We start from the raw sequence: 16,107 nt of genomic DNA, 5'->3' as shown, positions 1-16,107 counted from the left end.
ACAACTGTCCTCAAATATGTTACTGAAATTCTAAAAACAGCTTATTAAAATAAGACTTTGTTACTAGTGAACTGCCTTTTTAGGCCAGAAATAAAACACACGCTCCTGAAGCAGATGCAGTTTCTGCAGGTTTCTATGTACAATTAAGATATTTTAAGACAATGTCACAAATTTATGGAATAGAGTGAAATGATCACAAAACCTCAATATGCTCTCTAAATGTAAATGTCTAGGTTGTAACAGTTTGAAACTTCCAACAAAACTAATTAATTTTTTAATGCATTTTACTAATGCATTTTACTGGGTTAAATAGCTATGACCCCAACCATAAATAATATGGAAATAACTTATATTGTAACTTCTGATCACACTGAAACAAATAGATGTTCTTCTTCAGTTATTTTGTCTTGTTTTCCAATGCACATGTCTAAATAATGTTTTAAAGGGGTCATATGATGCGATTTCAGTTTTGTCCTTTCTCTTTGGAGTGTTACTTTGGATTTTAGCATAAACTCACTTCATTTTGTCCAGTTAAGTTTGGTTTCATAATTCATATATTCAGTTTGCACTGCATGTATCTTGATGAAGCATGTTCAGATATTTGATCAGTCACAATATCAAGACAAAAATAGGAAATTATTAATTTTTGCAGTGCATGAAAATTAATTGCAACGCATGCAACAGTTAATGCCATACCTTAATTAACTTTCTGCACCTGTTAAAGACATTAATTTGTGTAGGAGTGAATTAAGACATATATCAGCAGAAATCCTGTAATAAAAAAAAATAAATAAAAAAAAGCATGTGCCAAATGCATAACTGTTTGTGCAATATTTAATTGTTTGAATCAGGTTTTCAGAATTTCTGAAATAATATGGCAAACAAAACATACCAGTACTCTGTACATATAAAACTGGCTTTGTGCAAGTGTGTTTGGACATGTGTAGTCCAAAGTGTATTGGAAGAATCAGGAATAAATCTAAAAGTAAATTCACTTTCTGCTAAAGCTTGATTAAATGCAATTAAGTGCATCCGATTATTAAAATATTCACATTTTGAGTGATTTTACGGCTTTGGTCAGGTTGCTATAAAACTCCACCATACTTGTGGGGAAAAATGAATCGACAACCGAACGAGGAAGCAAACCTCCAAGATCCGTCTGGAAAAAACTAAACAGCTGCGTTTTGCCTGGTTCCCTACAGAGAGAGAGGAAAAAAAAGGTAGAGATTGTATGCTATTGATGAAAAATTCCAATGTAGTTTTTTGCCACCATCTGCTGTCTGATGGTTCAATTACATCAACCAAAGACATGAGAAACTCACCCAGGAACAGGAACACAAGAACAGCCACACGGATGGTTGAAGCCTCTGACATAGCCAGGTTGAGGAGGACAGTTTGGATGGCTTACATTGGTGGCTACAAATTATCAATAACAGCATTATTAAGATAGATATCAGGTCTGATGTTTATTTATAATAATCCTACTCAGAACAGTGTCGGATTCAGATCCAGTTAAAGGAGAAAGGCTGTGTATACCATTTGATGAAACTGTGCCATCCTCATAGCGTTTGATGGAAATGACATCAACAAAATCTCGAGGCGATATTATACCCATAGCAGCTGAAGGTGTGACTACTTTGGATGAGATTAATCCATTTCACAGCACTAAAATAATTTTAATTTAAAAAAATAAATGGGTAAAAGGACACTTCCTCAGTCTGTCCTCGGAATAATGTTGCATTCTGGGAATTAGAGTTTTCTAGGTCAATCCTTTTACAGTACATTAAAGGTGCCATCTGTAATGTTTGGAAAAAAAAAAATCAAGTCATACTCCACATTCCATACCAGATGGGGGCAATATGCCTCAATAAAGTAAATTGGTCTACTCTAGAGTAACAAACGAGAAATGGCATAGTCTCTATGCTCCGCCCCTACTTTCACAACAACACTGCAGCCATAGTCGAAGCCTAACTGCGTTCACACCGCCGGCGTCGAGAGCGTCAAAAATCGCTCTTGCCGCTCTGCTCACGACGCTGCAGAAAGATTTGTGAGCGCTCAGACACTGTAACGTAGATCGAATGCTTATTTTGTATTTAAAGCGGCCGCAAAGCAAACAAGCATATTGATCTTGTGCAGACTAACCACAAGGAGTTATAAGTTAACCTCATTAAATATTGTTGTGGATGAAATATTATGATCCTTTAATTAAAATGAACTTCATCTCAGACACCTTGGTCCACGTATCACTTTTAATTTATTTTTTATGTCCTTGTACGCAAACAGGGACACATCATAGATTAATACAAACGCTAAACAGCAATAATCAACCTGTCCTTTATTCTGCTTGGGAAATAATGTGCCAACTCTCAAGCATTCACCGAGAGACACACGCTATTGACTCTTTTCACACGCTTTCACGCCACACATCAATTTTTTCACGCACAGAAAAACCACGAAGCAAACAGGACACGGAGACCAACAGACTAGACAGAGCAGGTTAGTTATGATATAATAAAATGGGTAACGTTAAGTTATAGCTAGCTAATTATCAAACGCAGCTACAGTTAGCCTTCGCTAACATTAGCACGTTTATCGAACAGCCTTCGATACATTTCTATGTTATAACTTCCCAAAAACAAATACACAAACATATAAAACAAACTTCTAGCGAAATACTAACAGCATCTAACTTACCAATCGAAAAGAAATGTTGCAAGTTCAAGTCCATCAGTTGTCTCCAGCGATTGAAAGCAGTGCCGATGTTTACTCTGGTTTGGCTCCTTTTCTTATCGGATTTGATTTGTGATTCCGAGCGCGGTTGTTTCCCTGTAGCGGGTGGTGGTCTCTTGCCAAGAGCTTGAGCCATAATTTCTCTCTCTTCCCTGAACTGAAATCACTGTGCTGTACTTTCCACATGATTGACATCAGGTTCAAGTACACGCCCACAAACCGTGCAAGTTATTCGTGTATTGCAGGTTGGCTGGTGGTTATGTTGCCCGCATACCGCCTCTCATGGCCGAAACTGGTATTACAACACCTGTCGGGCCGGGGCTAGTAATGCTAATGCTAATTAAGGTTGATATCTCTGCAGCACTATAACTTGACATTTTTTTAATGACATCATCGCCCTTATTTCTTCTCATTCTTTTGATGCATGTAGGTCATGTTATGGATATTTTTACCTCAATTTTTGCATATGGCACATTTAAGGTCAGGAAACTTTTTTGACCAAAGAAACTTTTTCACCCATTTTTGGTTAATGCATTCCCCCAAAAGAGCCACAGTAAAAATTATGCAATATTATTATATATATATTTTTTCTGAATAGAAAACAATAAAGAAGTAGCAATATAGAATTAGTTGTTCGGAGCGTTTACCGTGAATGTAAGTTACCACATGAAGTGCATAAATCCTCTATTCAGAGTGAGCGTTTGAGTAAAGAACAACTCACAGTTCTCAGTGCTGACATCGACTAAACTCATTTAGTCATATTTATGTCACACAATGAATCTCTTATTTACATCATGTCTATGCTTTGTTTGTTATAATGAATGGATTCACAAGCTTTTTGATCACAAATCAGTTGTAAAGAGTGTGTGCTAAAATGACGAATGGGACACCCTACATCAAACTCAATTCCTGGAGGGCTGAGCTGTGGAGACCAAACAGTGTTTGGCATAGAAGTACAGCAGGAGCGATTCAAGAGTGGATGCTTTCTACAGCTAGAACCAATCTTCCCTATTTGCTAAATCCTGTCAGGGACACGTCTGGGCATGAGGGCACGTCACCCTAGCCTATATGTTTGCCTGATGGTCCATAGTGCCAGCCTTTTACACCCAGTCTGCTTGACGTGTTTTGCACTGGTTGATTCTCAAATTTTTTATTTAAATGTATTTTATTTTAATACACACCCAATCTTGAAGATTTTTGCAGCCTTGCATTACACAACAGAACAAATGTCCAAACATTATAATTTATATATATTTATATCACATTTAGACATGCAAAGAACACTCATATAGACTAGTCATTTCTTTGTGCTTTACAAGGCAGAACTGCAACTTTTATATGATAAAACTGTATTACACTGAATAAATTGCTTTGCTGTCTACTGCCTACATAAGCAGCTGAAATATAGTGGAACCTCATAAATGATGGATTTAGAACACATCTCATAGACAGCTACTGACACTCAGTGTCTGTCATTTGCATGTTGCTATGCTATATGCTAAGATTTATTTTAATTAATATATTTTTCATTATTAAATGAAATGCACTATATTTGCAATAAACATTTCTCTAAACTTTATCCACCATCTTGATGGATTTATGCTGCGTTTCAGATGTAGTTGGAGGTGGAAATACTGAAGTTCCCCATTTGTAACGTAAACATTTTCTAATCATGATGTGTTCCAAACAACTTGCCTCACCTCCACTTAAAATAACCAATGGAACATCAACTTTAGTTGCCATCAACTTTGATTCTCCTTGAATCAGGGATTGATTGACCTGCTCTGAATGAGTTGGATATCTAACCTCGAGCACCATTCAATTGGTTATTTTTAAGTAGAAGTGGGGGAATCTCATAGACATGTATAGGTACTGTAGATGCCACATTCGACTGCTACGGCATGTCGATGTGTCCGCAGTCTTAGAATGGTCAATGTTTCATCACTTCCAGTAGAAATCAATGAGTTTTCTAAGATGCCACAACATTGCGCAGCCTCTGGTTGTTAAAAACCACCAAAATTCTAATTCCTTAAGAAATAGGATAAACTTTTACAGGTGAGAATATGTTGGTTTGTGCTTTTAACAAGTTTTAATCAAGTTTTTTTTTTTATGTTGTGTTAGCTAATGGCTTCATCTTCTTGTATTCTGTTAGTTAAAAAAAAAATGTCTGCTTAAGTCTATTGCAGGTATAGATATTCATATGCGTATAACAGCGGTTGCAGATGCACAGCCAACTTACTCTCAAGTTTTCATGGTCCGGCTATGACCCCACCAATATGGAGGTGAGTTACATACAGTATAGTGGCCCATAGACATAGCCACTAACAAGGCATCTACAGTATGTATGCATGTCTATGGGAGAATTCAAGTTGTTTGGAATGCTGAATTACTCATGGTGCATTCTGGATGCACATACAGGTGCTGGTTATATAATTACAATATCATCAAAAAGTTTATTTATTTCATTAATTCCATTCAAAAAGTGAAACTTGTATATTATATTCATTCATTACACACAGACTGATATATTTCAAATGTTTATTTATTTTAATTTTGATGATTATAACTGACAACTAAGGAAAATCCCAAATTCAGTATCTCAGAAAATTAGAATTAAACTTAAGACCAATACAAAGAAAGGATTTTTAGAAATCTTGGCCAACTAAAAAGTATAAAAAGTGAACAGTATGAGCATGTACAGAACTCAATACTTAGTTGGGTCTCCTTTTGCCTGAATTACAGCAGCAATGCGGCGTGGCATGGAGTCGATAAGTATGTGGCACTGCTCAGGTGCAAGAGCCCAGGCTTCTCTGATAGTGGCCTTCAGCTCTTCTGCATTCTTGGGTCTAGCATATCGCATCTTCCTCTTCACAGTACCCCATAGATTTTCAATGGGGTTAAGGTCAGGCGAGTTTGCTGGCCAATTAAGAAAAGGGATACTATGGTCCTTAAACCAGGTAACGGAAGCTTTGGCACTGTGTGAGGGTGCCAAGTCCTGTTGGAAAATGAAATCTGTATCTCCGTAAAGCTGGTCCGCAGCAGGAAGCATGAAGTGCTCTAAAACTTCCTGGTACATGGCTTTGTTGACCTTGGACCCCAGAAAACACAGTGGACAAACACCAGCAGATAACATGGCAACGCAAACCATCACTGACTGTGGAAACTTTACACTGGACCTCAAGCAACGTGGATTGTGTGCCTCTCCTCTCTTCCTCCAGACTCTGGGACCCTGATATCCAAAGGAAATTTACTTTCATCAGAGCACATAACTTTGAACTACTCGGCAGCAGTCCAGTCCTTTTTGAAGCGAGACACTTCTGAAGCTGTCTATTGTTCAAGAGTGGCTTGACGCAAGGAATCCAACCACTGAAACCCATGTCTTCCATACGTCTTCGTGTAGTGGTTCTTGAAGCACTGACTCCAGCTGCAGTCCACTCTTTGTGTATCTCCCCCACATTTTTTAATGGGTTTTGTTTCACAATCCTCTCCAAGGTACGGTTATCCCTATCGCTTGTACACTTTTTTCTGCCACATACTTTCTTTCCCTTCGCCTCTCCATTAATGTGTTTGGACACAGAGCTCTGTGAAACAGCCAGCCTCTTTTGCAATGACCTTTTGTGTCTTGCCCTCCTTTTGCAAAGGTGTCAATTGTCATCTTTTGGACAACTTTCAATTCAGCTATCTTCCCCATGATTGTGTACCATACAGAACTAGACTGAGAGACCATTTAAAGGCTTTGCAGGTGTTTTGAGTTAATTTACTGATTAGAGTGTAACACCAGGTGTCTTCAATATTGAACCTTTTCACAATATTCACATTTTCTGAGATACTGAATTTGGGATTTTCCTTAGATGTCAGTTATAAACATCAAAATTAAAATAAATAAACATTTGAAATATATCAGTGTGTGTTTAATGAATACATATACAAGTTTCACTTTTTGAATGGAATTAGTGAAATAAAATCAACTTTTTTATGATATTCTAATTATATGACCATCATCTGTAAGGCTGCTTTACAATTTGGCCAGAAGAAGGCCTTTTAAGGTTTGAATACTTTTGAGCCCTGATTCACAGTCTAGACAAGTGGACCATAGTTGCCAAAATCAGAGTCATTCAGTAGATTTTAAGCAGTCAGAGTTCACAGTAAATTGCGAAGTGGTGATGTCACTGACTGATTTTCTCCAGCTGGCGGATATCAAACGTATTTGTTATTTTGAGCTGATTTTAGAACACATATTGTTTTTATTTGTCACATGTCTCCTAGCAACGACTAGGAACAACTTAAAAGTCATCAGAAATCTATTCCAATTTTAAAAGTCGTCTAATGTATTCCAGCCTTTAGAAGGCAGGATAATGTTGCATCCTGCCTCATGAAACAGACTTGGTGTTAGTGTACACCTAAAATGCTTCCTACACAGAAAGCTTACCGGTGTTTTCGAGCAGAGCCATAATCTCTAAACAGGTTAAACGTTGGAGCAGACAAGATCATTAGTTCCAGGAACATTGAGTTTAACACTGCTCTTGGATTTCGTTTTGGTCAGCTTGGCGCTGGACTTCAGGTACTTCTTTTTGTTGTGAATGACCTGGATGTACTGATCTGTGCTGCTGTTTTGTTGGTCACTACTGGACGCCAGCGATGCTGAATCTGACTCGGTCAGAGACGGCTCCACTTTATGCTTGGTCTTGGGCTTGACGTATGGTTCACCGCACCTGTGAGCCGATTCTGGACCTCGAATATTTGTCTGAGGGTCGTTCACCCAATCTTCTTCATGATCATCCTCTTCTTCATCGCAGTATAAACCCTGCTCCATAGACAACTGACTGTTTGTTGTATCGCCAATGTAGAATCGCGCGGTCTGATGGAGATCCGACAGTGGTCGTGGACGTTTCGACTGTCTGAACGATGCCCTCTTCGTGCTGCTCTTTGGATCTTCCTCCTCCTCTTCCTCGTTGAGGTGTGGCTGGTGGCTTCGGTGAAGAGGACGAGGAATGTAACATTTCACGTTACGTGGATAAAGCTCTACGATCTCCGTTGGTTCGTCTGCGAGGCGGTAATGTCTCGGTATGCGTGTATTTGAGCGCATGAGCTTCTTGCGAGCTTCGTGTTCATTGACAATGATGTAACGTGTCGAATGTGCCCGGTGGCCCACGTAGCTCTGAGCTGTGATTACGGCGGGCTCAGTGTGCATGGGCCGAAGGGTCTTCCGAAACTGTGGATCGGAGTGGATGTTTTCAGCATACCGTGTACACGGGTTGTAGGCCATGTTGTGGTAGGACTTGGAGCGGCAGGAACTGCTGGTGCTGCCCAAGTACCCAGAATGCCTGGATATCACAGAATGCAACATATAGGTATGTATGCTTGTACTTATTCACCCTATCTTTTATAAACTCAAGAAACAGACATTTACCTTTATGATGCAGCTTGTAATTTATGTTAAAGGAATAGTTCGCATAAAACTGAATTTTTTCTATTTACTATGTCATTCCAAACCTGTATTTTTCTTTCTTTGTGAAACAAAAAGGAGATGTTAAAAACTGGATGGTGATTTTTACTGTCAAGGACTTAAAGCACCATAAAGCAATCTACCCACATAAAACAGAAAATAATATAGGTTTGGAATGTTTCCAGTTTTGGCGAACTGTCCCTTTAAGGAGTATGAAGTGAATTGCATTTTATGGAATGAAAGGTGATGCCAAAATAAATTTTACTCTCAAAGTGCAAGTACTGAAGTCCTTATCCATGATCTCACAATTCCAAGTATAAAGTGAAATAAAGAAAAGTACAAGTTTTTGACTTGTCTCTCTCTTGTCTTTAAAAACAAATTAAGTGAAAAAGCACATTTCCAGTAATGCCCATAAACAATTTAAGCCAAGCGAACCAATGTTCTGAAGGGTTTAAGACCAGAAATATAAATTTTGTATTCTGTTAAAGCACTTAACATTAATTATTCAGGAAAACTTTAATACAGTTTATTGTTTGGTCAGTAAAGCTGTCTAAATCATACTTTTTGAGCTAGGACTAATTTTCTAAGTGTATGAACATCTGGTTATGAATTACTGATATGGATTACTGCAGAATCCCTTAGTGTTTTTAAATCGTCCCTTAAAACATACTCTTTTAGGGTAGCCTTTATGTGATTTGTGATTACTTTCTTTGTTATTATATTGGATTTGTATTGTATTGTTTGGTTAGTTTTTTACTGCCTGCACTATCATGTGAATCTTTTAATTTCATATTTTTTATGTAAAGCGCTTTGAGATGCTACTTTTAAAGGCGCTATATTATTATTTCTCCAATACATTTATTTGTCCACAGTATTTGCAGTTTTTATCTACAATTTTAGTTTTAATAAGTGCTTTTGTCATTTTTGTGTTTTGTTTTAATATTTATATTTAGTTGTATTAATTTTAACACTTCAGCTTAAACAAAAATGTTATGTGGTAACTAAATGAAATAAAGTTTACGTTTTTCATCATCTAATATTTAGATTTAATTTCAGCTTTATGAAAATTAGGATTTTTTTAAATATTTTCAATTATACTTAACAACACTGCTGTAATCATGATTTGCACTTTAAAATAAATAAATAATGAATAAATGAAGACAGACATTATTTTATGCATTAATCTACAGTATATTATGCCACATTGTTTTTAAATTGAATTGAATTCTGGAGCAATGCTTTAAAAGATTACTGTCATAGGTAGAAACAAGTTGCAGAATTATGTTTATTCATAATAAAGCTTCACAAAGATGCCAAACCTGATGGGTATGTACTCCACTCGTCGTACTTGTCTTTGAGGCACTGAAGGACTGCTGTGCATTCTGAAAGAACTACATGGACAAAAATGGAGGGCAGTGAAGCTTAATGAACTGCAGATGTATGGAAGCTAAGCAGCAGGGAAAAATAAACCCAGAGAGCAGCACAGACCTACTGGCCATGGGCTCAGATTTGTGTTTCTGCCGCACAGGGACAGTGGGGCTCTGCGTCGCTCCAGCAGCTCTAGGGATGTCAGGACGTGAAGCCGACTGCGTTATGGTCCGGATGCTGTTGCCCGGGCGGACGGGAGCTTCGAAGTTGGCGATGCTGCCGTTGCGGCGTGGAGGGGAGGCAGAGCGGGCGGACGACTCCATACTAGTAATGTCGCTCTCTTGTTCTGACTTTTTATCACCACCCTCAGGTCCCTGCAGACACGCTGTAAATCACACATTTACACACCCAAACGTCCAGCCAACTGGTGACAAGCTGATATTGGCTTATGACGTTATATATTGAGAGTACATAACTTTGTCAGGAACTGAAATGTGTCCGAAACATTCTCTTGTATTTGTAATGAAGATAGTTAATATACAAAATACCTGCGGCCAACTGAAATACTTTCTTCTTGTCGTCCGTGCGTTCCTGCAACAGGAGATTTAATTGGCGTTATAAAATAAACTGCCGGAGAAATGAGATTATGTGAAATCCAAAGACCTTATCCTGTTTCGCTCGGGTTCCGCGTTGTAAATCACGGATCTGTTAAATGAACTGAAATACATCATGATGATATTCAATCCCGAGTAACTCACGGTCTGCAGCTGCATTCTCAGCTGGCTGTTGGTGACTTTGAGTGATCTAGCGATGGATTGGAGGTAGTAGATCAGCATGCTGAAAGAGACAGTGACAAACAGCACAAGGTTGAGTAACTGAAGGCATTTGTCCCGCTCGCCTGGTTGAATTATGTCCGCTTGACGAAACCAACATGCTGATATTGTACAAACAAGGGAAGGGATACCATAGACCAAAAATTGTAGATGTAACTCCTAGAGTTTTCAATCTAAACCCTCCAAACTCAACAGCAATGAAGCTATGCTGAATTAACCTGTGTTTTTCCTACAGCAGACTATCAAAAACACCTTACTTACCATATATCCCACTTATTGTTGTGAGGGGGGAAGGGAGGGGGTGGACATATGTGTGTGTGTGTGTGTGTGTGTGTGTGTGTTCTTGTTCTTGTGTCATATCAGGACACAACTCTGTATAATGACATGGGTATGACACAGGTATTACAAGGAGAGGGTGACTAATGAGGACATAACCCATGTACCCATTTTTCAAAACGCTTATAAATCATACAGAATGAGTTTTTTTGAGAAAGTAAAAAAGCACAAAGTTTCCTGTGAGGGTTAGGGTTAGGTGTAGGGTTGGTGAAGGGCCATAGAATATACAGTTTCTACAGTATAAAAACCATTACGCCTATGGGATGAACACACTTTTCACAAAAACAAACGTGTGTGTGTGTGTGTGTGTAGGTGGGTGTGTGTGTGTCAATGATTTCTAAAGGATTATGTGACAGTGGAGACTGGAGTAATGATGCTGTAAAATCAGCTTTGCATCACGGGGATAAATTATCTTTTAAAATATATCACAGTAGAAAACAACTATTTTAAATTTTAATAATATTTCACAATACTTCTCTTTTTACTCTGTTTTTGATCAAATAAATGCAGCCTTGGTGGACAACAGAGACCACCAAGCTATGCATAAGCACCAATAACATATTAAGAAGAAACTAATCTTGTCAAGGCAACATCTATATTTGTTGCTGATAAGACTGCCTTTTTCTAGTTATTTTCTGTGTGCTAATTAAGGCCAGGGTAGACTGAAGTACTTACAAGAGCAGAAGCAAAGCGGGCAGCACCACCACAGGACTGGTGACGTAACTCATCACTTTACTGAACCACAGTGGGAAGTCATTGGAAATGGTTTCGGAGATGATGTCGTAAATCTTCTCCTGGCCACTACAGAGCAGTAGATGAGACATGAAGAAAGGCAGCTATGTGTTTTCACGTAAATAATAAATAATTCTTATACTGTGCTAAAATATGATTCTTAATGCTGAATTGTCCTGCAGTCAAATATCATAATATAAATGTACAGTCTGGGCATCAATGCAAATTTTTTTAATAAATAATAATTTAAAGTACTGTTATAGTTTTTATTCATTTTAAGTATTATTATTTTAACTTATTAATACATTATATTTAATTATTATAATCATATATTTTATTAATTAGTTTACGTTTTCTAATTTCCATTTTAATTTTAGTCAGTTTTAGTAATGCATACATACATATATTTATTATTATTAATTTAATTCATTTTTAGTTATAGTTATTTTAGTACATCAAATTAAACTAAATGAAAATGAGAAATGCTGCTTTGACAAACAGCTGAAATAAAATAAATGTATGTTATATTTATATATATATTAGGGCCGGGACTCGATTAAAAAAAAATTATCTAATTAATTAGAGGCTTTGTAATTAATTAATTGAAATTAATCGCATTTTAATTGCATATAAATATTTGACCTGAGAACAGTGAGAAGTAATTTTTTTTCACATGGATTTATAGTATACCTTTGAATAATGACTGAATACATAAGCTTAAGCAACAAAATATTGTTTATTTTTGTTCAACCAAGTCTAGCAGACCAGTGCAATTTTTGCCATGAAGTGTATCAATAGCATATTTAGAAACAATTTAGAAATAGTACATTTCAGAAATTCAGGTAGCTTATAGGTGCTGGAACCTTCTGTAAAGTGTTTTTTTTTTATTTAAGTAAAACACAATACTGTCAATTACATTCAGAACATTGGAAACACTGACTATTAGAAAACATCTCTCTGTTGCTTCAGAGGCCATAACATGCTAAGTCCAACTCTCAATAACCTTGGCCAAAACAATAAAGAGTTCAACATAAACTGTTGCACCAACAAAATAATACATAGTTCAACATAAAGTGTAAACTCCACGCTAGCTGCTATATGTTTTGTGTTGAGGTGATACTTGAGGCTCGATGTGCTGCTGCGGTGATGTGCGAACGCTAGTTGGTGCTTCAGTATAATCGGTCCCGCCGAAACTCATCCAGTGAGAAACGTTCCGCGGTGCAAAAATAAGTTATTAAAAATGCGGGATTTTTTTTCTGTAATTAATTAATCTTAGTTAACGCTGTTATTTTTTGTGTAATTAATTAATCTCAATTAACGCGTTAAAGTCCCGGCCCTAATATATATATATATATATATATATATATATATATATATATATATATATATATATATATATATATAATTTATAAAAACACGACTATTGCTATGTATATTGCTATGTCTTTGTATTTCTGTTAACATATACTGTACTTGTCTCAGAGATAGGTAAAAGTATTTCAACATATAAAAATGACACACATCACATTAAAATGATGTAAACACTGGACAGTTTTTTTACCTGAAGGGTCCACAGTACTGAGACGGCCGATACCTCACAATGGCAAAAACGGTCGGTAACATGCACAGGAAAAGCATGAAGAGAAGCATCGTCAGATAGAAGTTATTTGATCTGGGGAATAAAATACATTTCAATTAAAGACAGTCCCCGTGATCGACTTTGAATTCTAGACAAAGAAACTACACTGATTTGACTGTTCCATAATATCTGATAAGTTACACACTCCCTGCCTGCAGTGGGATGATTCCTTTTTATTGGATAAAACAGCACTATCACTGAAGATAAGTATGCACGGTAATGTTTCGCCTCACATCTGCAACTACCTGATAAAGCTATGAAGATGCAATTACATAAATCTGAAACAGAGCGAGACTGATGCTTTGACCAACCCAGTCGCTTGACACATGAAGCATCCACCGTTATCTCTGTAGTCACTGCACTGGAAAATGAGAGGGATCTGAATTCAGTCAAGCTGAAAAAAGTGTAGCGTTCAGAGAGTCCCTGATCCATACACTGAATGCTGGCTGATTTTAAATTAATCTCACAGCTCGTAAAACCCAAAAATGATTCACATTGCAGCTCCTGTCAGAGAAACGTACACTCTTCATCGTTTTCCAGCAAAGGAGACATGCAGAAAATAGGTTTGGGAGGTTTTTAAGCTAAGAAAGATGAAGAAATCATAGTTCTTTGTTGCAATTAAATAAAAAAAATATCAGGATTTCACAAAAGCCTGTCAAACTGGGTTAAGGTTAAGGGTTGGATTTAACTAACTCGGTTTACTACCCACATGCAATGCTATACGATTTCCAGAAAAAGGAAGTTATGTGTCCAAACTGAATCTGAGGAAATTACATTGTTTTCAGACCTTATTTTGATGAAATGTTAATGCATTTAAACCTGTAGTAGGGGACTCCAACACAATATTAGGACACTTTAAAATAACATGCATTTTTTTTTTTTTTTTTTGACTGGACTCAACAGTTTAGATCTAATTAATTTATGAGTTTCACACACACACAAAAAATTACATATATTTTTTAAATGTAAAAATAAATTTTATGTAAAACATTTATATACAGTAATATATATTCCCTGGAATATTAAATATACATGTAAACATTTTGCATTATTAAAAATAAATAAATAAAAACTTACAATACTTAATGAAATTATTTTCAACCTGCTCAATTGGCCCCAGGATTTAGGGAACCAATATTTGTATAGGTTTTATATGTTAAAAGCAAATGATGGCAGATTATACAAGGTCAGCTACACTCTTATGTTCTTATATCAAAACATTAGATAACTACTGGAACAGCGCAGCACTGACCTCAGATCAGTGCTCAATGAATGTATAAGCTTTAATAACCTCATTTTGCCTCACTGACCTGGAGGCCTTAAAGACCTGCTGATGGGGAACATTACAGGTCAGCACAGCCCAGCTGCGCAGGTACATCAAGCCAATGAGCTTCAGGACATTAAAGGCAGGCAGACAGGGTGAAAAGAACGCTCCCATCCTACAGGGAGAGACAAAGACACCCGGCAGATTTATTTCCCATCTTAAAGGAGTTCTGCACCTATAGCTTCAGACAAGTCATTAGACAAGTCATTATTGTGTGATTACAGTCTGAAGCTGGAGGGCAATGGAGCATTGAGAACCTGTGTAAGGAGCACCAAGGGAAGAGGACAGTTTAGTGCAGATATAATAATAATAATATAGATATAGATATAGATATAGATAGGTAAGCTCATATACAATAATATACAGAGACACAGATGGTATTTTAAATTAGGAGTTTTATCAGAGATAAACAGCAGTCACAGTAAATGTAAAAATATATTGTGATGCATTTCCTTTTATACTGACAGTCATATCTTAGATAATGTATTGATATGTTATAAATCATCACTCACTTACCATATCATTCCTTGGTTGTATATCAGATGAAGAACATTTTCTGCTATTTTAAATTCACCATATTCTGGCTGGAAAGGGAATTTAATTTAATTAAAAAGGGAATTTATAAATGCATGGTATAGAACAGGGTTTCCCAAACTGATGAAGCTGATGAAAAGCTAATAATTAAATACAATTTAAATAATCAAAGCATTTAAATAAAAAAACAATGACAATTAAACTTACTAAAAACAGTATGTTATGTAGTATGTCATGTGACCATTCATAAACATTAGACTGCTAAATTACTTCTACTTCAATATTTGGGAAACCTGTTTGAAAACATCGCTAGTGGCACAGATATTATACACCTTATGGTTAACTTGTATTAAAACTGGAGCATTGCTTTAAAGGGGTTAAATATGTTAAATACGCAAAAAAATAAATAAAAAAGAGCGAGCACAAATATGTGCAATGTGACCCAACTGGAGTCCTATAGTGTTTGAGATAGATTCTATCTATCGCTTAGATATCTGCTTGAAAAAAACTCTGAAAATGTGTTTATGGAACAGAAGCGACCGACTTACAAACTTGCTCTCCAAGTCCCAACAGCAGCAGTCACTCAAGTATCGAACCACCAGTCCCCGGATGAAATCAATGAGCAGGATACTTGCCACCGTGAAGATCATATCAATGATGGAGAGCTTTAACATCTCCTGTAAATAAGATAAACAAAATAAACAGTCTGCATTTACCTTCCTTGAGCAGGATGCAATTTTACCCCTCCGCAGACCATCAGTATCTTCATGCAGGACTCTCAATCAGACCTTTGGATCTAAACCAAGAAGAAGACAGCGCTGACAATACTTTCATTAAATAAAAGCCACGCTGGATATTTCAAGCCATGTGTCCAATCCATATTCCTCTCCTCCAGAGGGAAACATACTTTACACTATTTGTCACAATAATGCCTTTAATAAATAACCATGTTGCCCGCAATTGAGATGCTTCATTAGGTCACTCAACTCATAGCTGGATGATGCTAAGCGTGTCTGCTAGCTTAAGTGCTCTGTATAATGTATCTGATCTCACAGAAATCCTCAAATGTGCCTGATTGTGGCCCCCAAATAGTATTTGGACACTCAGTAATATATATATATATATATATATATATATATATATATATATATATATATATATATAT

At 36.7% G+C, this 16,107-nt stretch overlaps 2 protein-coding genes across 2 annotated transcripts in view; both read right to left on the bottom strand.

Moving 5' to 3' along the window:
- Window positions 1–1,048: 1,048 nt before the first annotated feature.
- On the bottom strand, window positions 1,049–7,181 carry LOC128017536 (stAR-related lipid transfer protein 5-like). Its single transcript, XM_052602940.1, has 4 exons — window positions 7,160–7,181; window positions 1,537–1,635; window positions 1,323–1,416; window positions 1,049–1,196 (listed from the first exon to the last, which is right to left on the bottom strand). Exons 1-4 carry the CDS (start codon window positions 7,179–7,181, stop codon window positions 1,049–1,051), a joined length of 363 nt encoding a protein of 120 aa, XP_052458900.1.
- The window catches only part of LOC128017535 (transmembrane channel-like protein 3), a 24,015-nt gene continuing 14,669 nt past the window's right edge, over window positions 6,762–16,107 (bottom strand). The window contains exons 15-24 of the mRNA XM_052602939.1: window positions 15,491–15,619; window positions 14,925–14,992; window positions 14,395–14,523; window positions 13,007–13,117; window positions 11,389–11,514; window positions 10,303–10,381; window positions 10,093–10,135; window positions 9,665–9,929; window positions 9,496–9,567; window positions 6,762–8,054 (exon numbers count right to left, since the gene is read on the bottom strand). Coding sequence (XP_052458899.1) covers window positions 7,196–8,054; window positions 9,496–9,567; window positions 9,665–9,929; window positions 10,093–10,135; window positions 10,303–10,381; window positions 11,389–11,514; window positions 13,007–13,117; window positions 14,395–14,523; window positions 14,925–14,992; window positions 15,491–15,619 — 1,881 coding nt within the window. The 3' untranslated portion in view covers window positions 6,762–7,195. The remainder of the gene's footprint in view (window positions 8,055–9,495; window positions 9,568–9,664; window positions 9,930–10,092; window positions 10,136–10,302; window positions 10,382–11,388; window positions 11,515–13,006; window positions 13,118–14,394; window positions 14,524–14,924; window positions 14,993–15,490; window positions 15,620–16,107) is intronic.

The sequence above is a fragment of the Carassius gibelio genome, chromosome A7, assembly GCF_023724105.1.
Source record: "Carassius gibelio isolate Cgi1373 ecotype wild population from Czech Republic chromosome A7, carGib1.2-hapl.c, whole genome shotgun sequence".
NCBI classification, from domain to species: Eukaryota; Metazoa; Chordata; class Actinopteri; order Cypriniformes; family Cyprinidae; genus Carassius; species Carassius gibelio.
The sequence above is the reverse complement of the archived record's forward strand: the minus strand, read 5'-3'. Positions and strand labels throughout refer to the sequence as shown.